General features: G+C 43.6%; 1 protein-coding gene across 1 annotated transcript in view; it reads right to left on the minus strand.

Moving 5' to 3' along the window:
* TRPC5 (transient receptor potential cation channel subfamily C member 5) overlaps positions 1 to 935 on the minus strand; it is a 143,109-nt gene extending 142,174 nt beyond the window's left edge. Inside the window, exon 1 of the mRNA XM_068533301.1 lies at positions 558 to 935. Coding sequence (XP_068389402.1) covers positions 558 to 935 — 378 coding nt within the window. The remainder of the gene's footprint in view (positions 1 to 557) is intronic.
* Positions 936 to 11,199: the final 10,264 nt, after the last annotated feature.

An 11,199-nucleotide genomic window follows, 5' to 3' on the forward strand; every position in this document is an offset into this window, starting at 1 on the left:
GGTGCCTCAGAGGGTAGGAGAATCACAGAGGCAAACCCCTGAACATCTAGGGGTGGAATGCATTCACATGCATGGAACTGGAGAGGTGTGTAAGCCCCTGTATCCATTTGCATCTGTGCCGTGGCACTCAAGTTGAAAGGCCTCCTGTCCTTCTTCAGGAGAGAGCGGGTGAGAAGGGAAAAGCTCAGGTCTGTGTTTGGTTTCTCCTTGTCCCCCCTTTCAGTGAGGAAGGAAATGAAGATATGGAGCAGGGGGTAGGGAGGGTAGAAGGAGCCTGACTGTTCTGGAAACAGAGAAGACGCTTTTAGGTCAAGTGTTGAAGGTATAGGGGCAAGTACCAATTAGGAGAAAGCAAATGAGTAAAAACTCAGTGTGGGCCATGCGGGGTAGCTCTAAGACCCCACCTGAGATCACTGATGCTATTCCTGAGGGCAGAGGGCTGCCATGATAGAGCTTCTCAACTGCAGCCCGCCTATAACCCTCCTTAGTTTCAAGGCTTCTGACCCTGCGGTGCTCTGTTGTCCCTGGCTACCTCCCCGGCTGTAGGGGCTTCTTACCTGCTTCTCTCCACTGGGCCGCCTGTAGCTGAGCAGAAGCTCTACAGCGCCCACCACTTCCTTGCGGATGGCGTAGAGCAGTGCGTCACCGACGTACACGCTGTGGTTCAGCAGTAGCTCCATGATCTCCAGATTCTCGTTCTCAATGGCGATGAGCAGGGCGCTGCGGCCCAGTGGGTCCATGCAGTTGATGTTGACATTGTAGTAGATCTCGGCCTCCTGGAGGGCCTGCTTCACGGTGGCGTAGTCCCCCTTCTCCACGGCACTGAGGAAGGCCTTCTCCTCTGCAGAGAGCTCCGTCTCAGCCCTCACAATTTGCAGGGGGATCCGGTCTCTGTAGGGTGAGTAGTTGACCCTTTTGTAGTACAGCTGGGCCATGGTTCATAGCAATTTAGAAACCTGAATGAGGAGAGAGAGGGAGACCAAAGATATTCTTAGATACCTGCAGGTCTCAAGTGGCCAGTTATGGAGGCAGCCTTGCTAATGACTTGGAAAATCCTCACCTGTTTTAAAGCCACCATCCTTCTCCTCTTGCAAAGGAGCATAGCAGAAAAAGCCCTGGTTTCTGGGTCAGAAAGACATGGGTTCAAATCCTGGCTTTACCAGGTCTGCGACCTTAGGTAAGTTACTCAAGCTCACGGTGCTTCAGTTTATTATTATTAAGCTTATCGATATTAATAACATTAATTGTGCCAGGCTCCACACTAAACACTAATTCCCACCTCATAAGGCTACTGTGGGAGTTAAATGAGACAATGGCTGATTAAAGCAACTGGCCCAGAGGAAACCTCCTGAGACATGGCACAAGTTAGTTTCTTCCTTCCCTTCTGCTGTCTGAAAATACTCGTGATAATACTTCTGACTGGTGATGCAAAGTTGGACCTCATCTTTGGCCAATTTCCTTTGGACCCTGGGCCTGTGGGCCTGTGCTAGTTTGTAGGATTACATTTGCAGCTGCCCCAGATGCAGATCCTGGATTGAAACCCTGCTGTAGTGCTAACTGAAACATTCTTCTTATTGCTGCTCACTGGGGAAGGGGTATTGACTCCAACAGATTAAGCCACTACCCCCTCTGCCCACTCATGATTTTTCTCCTCCATGATTCCAAACCAAGCAGCTGACAGATATGAGAATCTGTCTGATTCAATTCTGAGAAGTGAACGGCCTGTTTTACATGTACCACATCTAAAGCCAGATTTTAACAGAAGTGATTTCAAAGCAAAAACCTATTATTGAGTTCCTACAATATGTTTAACTTTCTCTGGGAGACCAAGAATAAAAGACAGACTTTGCCATTAATTGCATAGAATGAATCACAGTATAGAGCTCTTGCCTTGTAGTTTGCAGATTAAATTCATGCACATTCCTCATTGACTCCTTGTACTAGCCCTATAAGATGGGAATGATTATCCTCCCCATGGGAGAAGATGAGGCTCAGACCCATTAGGTGATTGACTCCCCTTTCCCTACCATCCTTGGGACCTCCAGAACCCTCTGGAGGCTGGGTCTGGATGAACCCATTTAAGTGTCTTTCATTACCGAACTGTTTTGTCAGCAAAAAGAAACGGAAATATGATAAAGGGCCTCTTGTCTCATCTCCTGGATGTAAGAGAAGATGAAGACACGCAGCTTCCACAAACATTTGCCTTACTCTTCCAGGTAATTATATCTCTGCTTTGGCAGAGTGAGAGGCATATATTATACCAAGTGGCATTTGCAATTCATGTGCTTGTGATCTTCTGGGAAGTTGGTATTTGAAGGTTAGTGTTGCCTCTTGCCCTGAACAGGCCCAAATGACAAATTTCTCTCTACATCCAACTCTCAGGAGAGAAGAGTGCTGCTTGGCTGTCTTGAGAAGCACTGATATTTTCTTGTGCTACTTTGAAGTAACTCAGCAATGACTAAAGGAAAGTGGCATTTAGAGGAAGCATTTGTCACTAAACAGCAAATTACTTTAATAATACTAATTGTAGAATGCCTCCTTGTCTCTGTTATAAAGAAAGAAGGGAGGAGAAAGAAGGGACAGTGTGACCTCCTGAAAAGAGACTCAACAACCCAATTCAGTTTATATTTAATTAATCAATATGAACACAGTGGAAGCCTTCCATGTGCCTAGCACTGAGCTAGTCACTTTTGGAACAGAAGAAAGAAAAGGTCCCTGCCTTCGTCATCTCTCACCTGGACCATTCCACCTCCTTATACTTAGTTATCCTGACTCCATTCTCTCCCCCTCCAGATCGTCTTCCACACCACCCCCAAGTTATCCTGTGAACCACAAATCTGATCCCATTTCACTCTCCTTGGTGAGTATCCCACTGCTCTTGTGATGAAATCAACACTCCTTTCTGAGATCTACTAGGTCTTGGCTTGTGTTTACCTCTCCAATGTCATCTTAAGCCACTCTTTCACTCTTATCCACTATTCTTTAGCCCTGTGGAGCTTCTTTTGATTCTTCCAACATGCCAAGCTTTCTCCCACCTCAAGACCTTGGATCATCTCCTGGAATACTCTTCTCCAGCTCTTTTCATCTTTCAAGCCTCCACAAAATGCCACCTCTTCAGAGAAGCCCTAATTAACTACCCTGTATTATAAAGTGGTTCCTTCATATTCTTCTCTCCAGTGTAGCCTTTTCTCTTCCTTCTTGATGCTAATCAGAATTTCTAGTTACATAGACATATTTCTTTGTCTTCCTGGGTAATCGTCTGTTCAGTCCAATTTGCTTTAAAGCTCAAGTGCAGTTGCATCTGTCCTGTTTTTCACACCCTGGATGCTTGATACATATTTGATGAATGAATGAGTAAACCTTCCATGATATTCTCTCATCTCTCTCCATCTCTCCCCAAGTTCTAGCCATACTGAGTCATGTTCTCTGAGTTGCCCTTTCATGACCGTGCGTTTGCATATGGCTTCATCCCACCTTCTCCACTTAACTAACTTCTCTCTACTTCAGCACCTTGCTCATAGGTCCCCTTCTCTGTGAAGCCTTCCCCCAAGACCCTCAGAAAGTTAGCCAATCTCCCTCTGAGTTCCCCACTGGCAGTCAGATCACATTTCTCCAATGTCACTCAACTGCGTGTTTGTCTTCCTGCCATTCGGGTAGGAGTACCTTGATTCCTGCCTTCCTAGCACTCACACAAGCTCTGGAACATGATGGGTGCTCAACAGATGGATGTTTAATGAGCAAATACAATCTAGCTAAGGAGGTTGGTGCAGCCACAGAACGAAGGGCTAAATTGTGTGCTACTGATTTGATGCTTTGGGATTTCAGAAAGGGCTCTGTGAGGCTGGAAGTCTCAGAGAAGGTTTCATGGAGAAGGTAGCTGTTACCCAGTCCTTGGAGGATGAATTTAGTGTAAAAATATGAGGGTAGTTCAGGTACCACACGAACAAAGGTGGTGAGATTGATCATAGCCTAGTTGGGAGATAGTGGTGGGGGCATATTTTTAAGGCTATAATAGGATACAGGGACTAGAGGTAAACTAAAATTACAAGGCAATAGCTCAAAACCTCACTTTCCCCATATAAAAAAAATGATCTTAGACACTTGTTGCCCATTTGCCACTTAAGGGGCTAACATGGAAGAGAAGGCTAGATGTCTTCTCATATGGTGTCACTTGTGGTGCTGGGCTAAGCATTATTGCTACAGGAAGGTCTGTGCCCACTTTAGCAAGGTGCAGCTTGGGGGGAAACCGAAGACAAATGTATCCCAGGGAAAGATGAGAACAAAGGGAACTAACTCAATCGGTGCCCTGTTGTGTGCCAGGCACTATGCCAGGAGCCAGTGCAATAAAATAATTATTATAGTTGAATAATTAATATGTCCCAGGCACTGTGCCAGGTACTGGGGCAGCACTAATACTACTACTGCTTCTAATAGTAATAATAATGAAAGCAACAAAAAGTACCATTAATTGAACTCTCACTCTATGCCAGATGTGTGGGTTACAGTAGCAAAGAGAGAGGACAGTAAAATCACGGTAAATTTGTGACTTGAAGTGAGTATGATTGGATGATATATAGTCAGTTCAGAGTCTAGTGTTACTTTTCACCTCTTGCATTTGAAATTAATCTGGTCTATTGCGTTTCCAGTGGGCTGTGTTATGAGAAGCCTCATGGTATTCCTCTGTAGAGAAAAAAAATCTTTCCTCCAGAGGTTTGCCTGAGATGTACTATTAGAGAGTCACTCCTTTGCTTTAAGGCACTACATCTCTAAAACTACCCCTGGAAGGAATAATAAATCATGTGGCCAATAGCTAATAACACCTTAATGTGGATTCCTTGATTAGGAAAGTTGCTGTGGCCTTGGGAGTAAAGAGATGTATGTTTAGAAGGACATGAAAGATGTGATGGAGGGGAAAGGAGAGGCCTGGAAATCTCTTTTATGGTTTCATGCCCACCTCTACACTACACGCTGAGAGTGATGTAAAAATGGGTTCCCTATATTGTTTGTCTACATGCAGGCTTCTTTAGATGTCTAATGACTTTGCCTAGTTTCCTGCCCTCTGCCAATCCCCAAAGCTGGCGCCATTTGACCCTCACTTACAGCTTTAGCCTCAGCCTTGCTCCAAGCTCTGAGGCTAATTCTTTCTCCATAGGCTTGCTGTTAGTCCTACTCTGTCATTATTCCAGGAATAAGTAACTAATGATGGAATTTCTGGCATCTCTTGAAGATAGATTATAGGGGAGGTTCCTTTCCATCACCCTTTACCTTTATACTTGGCAGACTGCACTCATCTGCCATTAACCTAAGCCAGGAGGTGAGGCTGGCTATCCCATCATTATGCACTGGCCTTGAGGTGTATCCTTAACTGAATGAAATGAAACCAGCCAGCACTTCATGCCATTCTACGAGTGAACCCTACTCCCAGTGTAGTCCCCCAAGCATGAAAGATTAGGAATGGTCAATCAGGCTGCCTCAGGGGGCTTATCATGTTCCTTCTTTTCTGTGCTGCTAGCCAGAGGAGTTTGTCTAATGGGATCTGTGACATTTGTGGGTTTAAATGATGCGATTTAAAGAGCTACATCAATGGGCTGGGCAGAAGGCCAGGATGCAAAGTATTCTCACCAAATCCCAGCCCAGATCGTTGCCCAGCTCAGGACTTTGTCTGTGAGGAGGAAAGCCTGGCTTTTCATCTAACGAAAAAAATGGTGCCTTTGGAAGGACATGGGATCTGTGTGTGGCTTGGCCCCTGTGCCATGAGGATTGAGTTTGAATGGTGAAACCCTTGTGACGTCTTGCTCTTATCCAAGCTTATCTGTCTACTTGTCCGTCTCTTCAGAGTCCTTTAAGGAAAGTCAGTTTAATTTGATAAACTTGTACAATCTCAAGTGAATAATAAACATTCAATGAATATGTACCAGGCACTGTGATAGAAGATGAAGATAACAGCTAAGTCACTTAAAGCCATACCTCATCTAGTAAAAAATTACATTTGAACAAGAACCTTGAATGCCCAATCCAATGAGTGACTAAAGTGGAAACTTCATGCACATAGCCACAGGGGTGGGCTGGTCAGAGGAAGCTTGTGTGTATGTACCTGTGTGTGTGTGTGTGTGTGTGCGTTGATTTCGAGAGCATTTTGACTCCTTTAAGAATACCACTTTTAGAACTTCCTAATTTTAATGTAGTAACACTAATCTTTCCCAGAAAGGTCCAGATCTTGAGCCTCCTGCAAGGGACCTCAAAGGTCATCTAGAATAATCCCCTGTCCAGTGAAAAAATCCCCTTGGCAATATCCTTGTAAAGTGATTGTTCATTTAATGAGCATCTCCACTGATGAGACACTCACCACTTTCTCACCTTCATGGTGAGTGCTGACATTCAGCAAATGCTCGTTGATGTCCTGCTGAAATCACCTGCCTACAGCTTCTCTTCCATGGCCCTAGTTCTGCTCTCTAGAGCAGTATCGAGCAAAACTCTCCTTTCTTCTACATAACAATCCTTCGCGTGCTTGATTTCAGCTCTCAGGTTCCTCTCTGCCCCCAGGAGTCTCCCCTTCTCTAGAATTATGAGCATCCTAGTGGTCTGATTCTAGTTATACTATACTTTGTTTTTCTTAAAGTATGCTGCTCAGAAGTGAGCACAGTTCTCTAGCATGGTCAGGCCAAGACAGGTTACACTGTGGCTGTTTTTTTCTTCATTTCTCGTTCAGCAAGATCAAGACACCATAATATCTTGTTTCAAAAGGCACTTTAGACCATCCTGCGTAGTGGTGTGTTTGTAGTATTATGCTTTTCATTTGTATAAATCTTATCAATCCAATAATTTCATTAATTTATAAATAATAAATTAACATGAAGCACTTATCATGTGCCAGATACTGTGTGTGCTAAATGCTTCACATACATTATTTAATTTATTCCTCACTTTCAGACAGTTACCATTATTATCTCCCACCTCACAGATAAGGAACCTGAGGCACAGAGAGGTTAAGTAAATTGCTTAAGTTCACATAGTTAGTAAGTGGTGGGAAGGGGATAAGAGCCAAGCTTCTGACGCTAGAGTCTACATTCTGAACTACTTCAATGAAGGTAGGTTCTTTTGTATGCTCCATAATGCCTATAATAGTGCCAGGAATAGTAGATACTCGATGTTTCAGTTTAATACTTGTTATGCAACTAGTATTTGTCATGCCCAGAACACTTGGTGGTAGGGAATACAAATATACATATATAAATGACATAGCCCTTGTCTTCAAACATTTCAAGTACAGAGAGAGGGATAAAATGAAAATAAGTTAAATGTACTATGGTCTGATATGGAGTCTAATATATAGTAGGGACACTATGTAGTAGGAGGAAGTGTTCAACTCTACCTGGGGAGAAAATTGAAGAGAAATATTTGAGCTATGTCTTAAAGGGTTGGTAAGAGTTTGCTAGACAGCAACGTAAGGATGGTCATTCTAGATGACGGACACAGCAGGTGCTCAGGTGTGGGTATATAAAACACAATGGTATTTTTTTTTAATTGGAGTATAATTGCTTTACAATGGTGTGTTAGTTTCTGCTGTATAACAAAGTGAATCAGCTATACATAAACATATATCCCCATATCTCCTCCCTCTTGCGTCTCCCTCCCACCCTCCCTATCCCACCCCTCTAGGTGGACACAAAGCACCAAGTTGATCTCCCTGTGCTATGCGGCTGCTTCCCACTAGCTATCTATTTTACATTTGGTAGTATATATATGTCCATGCCACTCTCTCACTTCGTCCCAGCTTCCCCTTCCCCTTCCCCGTGTCCTCAAGTCCATTCTCTACGTCTGTGTCTTTATTCCTGTCCTGCCCCTAGGTTCTTCAGAACCATTTCTTTTTTTTTTTTTAGATTCCATATATATGTGTTGGCATACGGTATTTGTTTTTCTCTTTCTGACTTACTTCACTCTGTATGACAGTCTCTAGGTCCATCCACCTCATTTTAAGAGAACATTGGCTGTCTTTCTATTCTTCAAAACTCTCAAGCACGTGATCACCTTGGGACCTTAGCGCATGTGGTTCACTGCCTATAATCCTCTTCTACTAGACCTTCAGTTTCCTTCTTATCATGTAGATTTCAGATCAAATGTCATCTTTTCAGTAAGCCTCCCAAGAACACATTTCTAATGGAGCAAGTCCCTTCATGTCACCCTCTTCTCATTATACAGACTTGATCTTCTTGAAGAACTTATTACTATTTGAAATACTCACATTTTTGTTTATTGTTTTAACATCTAGCTCCCCCAAACAAAATGTAAACTCCATAGTAGCAAGAACCTTATCTGTCATGTTTACTACTCTATATACAAAACCTAGCACGTAGTAGGCTCTCAATGGATACGTATTAAATTACTACATGAAATAGTGGTAAGGATAGAGATGGGGGAATGCTCTGTCAGTAGAGCTCTGCTTTTTCTTTTCTGTTTTTTTTTTTTGCCACACTGCACGGCATGTGGGATCTTAGTTCCCTGACCAGGGACTGAACCCGTACCCCCTGCGTTGGAAGCATGAAGTCTTAACCACTGGACCACCAGAGAAGTCCCAAGCTCTGCTTTTTCTTGTATGTTTAACCTCCTCCCCTCCATGTAGCCAAGTGCTTAGGCAAGAAGCCACCCTTTCACCTCAAGGAAAGAGTCTTAATTAGTCTAAGACTAAGTCAATATTGGTAATTCCATTTCTTTGGGCAGTGATTGACCTAGATTTGAGCAGTTGGTACAATTCTGCCCAATGAGATGTACTAGAGGGCTTCTGGGAAAAGTTACTTTGTTCTAAAAAAGAGATGTAAAAAAAAGAAATATTTCCCCTTTTTGCCTCTGAATGTTGTCATTTGCATGTGACACCAAAGACTTTGGTAGCCATCTTGGGACTATGAAGAGCGCCAACCTAAAAGATGCAGCCTCCACATTGAGAATGGCATAAATTGGGTCCTCTGTGATGTCTCTGAGCCATTGAATTAACCAATCCAGGAGCTGCTCAACCTCTAGACTTCTAGTTGTGTGAGATGAAAGCTCCCTTTTTGTTAACCCACTTTTAGGCATGCTTTTCTGTTACAAGAAGCTGAACACAACCTAAGTGATAGCATTTTCTGGAAAATTACCAAAATTAAACCACAAACAAATAGAAAACCAGAGCATATTACTAATCATAGAGGATATTAAAATAGTTTGAAATATCTACCAATTAAAAGTCATTCACCTCAAGAGACACCAAGGAAAGCACAGCAGAGGGAAGGAAATAAACGGGCCCTTGATGACATATTGTGTTGTAGGATCAAGCTTCACCTGAAGTCAGTCAGCCTGTGGACTTCTCATTCATGCATACTTTGGAGATACTGTGGGTTTGGTTCCAGGCTTCCACAGTAAAGTGAATATTGCAATAAAAGATACTGAAGAGATGAGACCTTAAGCCTTGAGAAGAGTGAGCAAATGTAGGACATGTGGACTAATGACTGGAGATTGGTTCAAGATGGCGGAGTAGAAGGACATGCTCTCACTCCTTCTTTCGAGAACACCGGAATCACAACTAACTGCTGAACAATCATCGACAGGAAGACACTGGAACTCACCAAAAAAGATACCCCACATGCAAAGACAAAGGAGAGGCTGCAATGAGACGGTAGGAGGGGTGCAATCACAATAAAATCAAATCCCATAACTGCTGGGTGGGTGACTCAGAAACTGGAGAACACTTATACCACAGAAGTCCACCCACTGGAGTGAAGGTTCTGAGCCCAACGTCAGGCTTCCGAGCCTGGGGGTCTGGCTACGGGAGGAGAAATTCCTAGAGAATCAGACTTTGAAGGCTAGTGGGATTTGATTGCAGGACTTCAACAGGACTGGGGGAAACAGAGACTCCACTCTTGGAGGGCACACACAAAGTAGTGTGTGCATTGGGACCCAGGGGAAGGCGCAGTGACCCCATAGGAGACTGAACCAGACCTACCTGCTAGTGTTGGAGGGTCTCCTGCAGAGGCGGAGGGTGGCTGTGCCTTGCCGTGAGGACAAGGACACTGGCAGCAGAAGTTCTATGAAGTACTCCTTGGCGTGAGCCCTCCCGGAGTCCACCATTAGCTCCACCAAAGAGCCGGGTAGGCTCCAGTGTTGGGTCACCTCAGGCCAAACAACCAACAGGGAGGGAACCCAGCCCCACCCATCAACAGACAAGTGGATTAAAGTTTTACTGAGCTCTGCCCACCAGAGCAACAGCTAGCTCTACCCACCACCAGTCCCTCCCATCAGGAAACTTCCACAAGCCTCTTGGATAGCCTCATCCACCAGAGGGCAGACAGAAGAAGCAAGAAGAACTACAATCCTGCAGCCTGTGGAACAAAAACCACATTCACAGAAAGATAGACAAGATGAAAAAGCAGAGGGCTATGTATCAGATGAAGGAACAAGATAAAACCCCAGAAAAACAACTAAATGAAATGGAGATAGGCAATCTTCCAGAAAGAGAATTCAGAATAATGATAGTGAAGATGATCCAGGACCTCGGAAAAAGAATGGAGGCAAAGATTGAGAAGATGCAAGAAATGTTTAACAAAGATCTAGAAAAATTAAAGAACAAACAAACACAGATGAACAATACAATAACTGAAATGAAAACTACACTAGAAGGAATCAGTAGCAGAATAACTGAGGCAGAAGAACAGATAAGTGATCAGGAAGACAGAATGGTGGAATTCACTGCCATGGAACAGAATAAAGAAAAAAGAATGAAAAGAATGAAGACAGCCTAAGAGACCTCTGGGACAACATTAAACGCAACAACATTCACATTATAGGGGTCCCAGAAGGAGAAGAGAGAGAGAAAGGGCCAGAGAAAATATTTGAAGAGATTACAGTCGAAAACTTCCCTAACATGGGAAAGGAAATAGCCACCCAAGTCCAGGAAGCGCAGAGAGTCCCATACAGGATAAACCCAAGGAGAAACATGCTGAGACACACAGTAATCAAATCGGCAAAAATTAAAGGCAAAGGAAAATTATTGAAAGCAGCAAGGGAAAAACAACAAATAACATATAAGGGAACTCCCATAAGGTTAACAGCTGATTTCTCAGCAGAAACTCTACAAGCCAGAAGGGAGTGGCATGATATACTTAAAGTGATGAAAGGGAAGAACCTACAACCAAGATTACTCTACCCAGCAAGGATCTCATTCAGATTCAA

The sequence above is a fragment of the Eschrichtius robustus genome, chromosome X, assembly GCF_028021215.1.
Source record: "Eschrichtius robustus isolate mEscRob2 chromosome X, mEscRob2.pri, whole genome shotgun sequence".
Lineage (NCBI taxonomy): Eukaryota > Metazoa > Chordata > Mammalia > Artiodactyla > Eschrichtiidae > Eschrichtius > Eschrichtius robustus.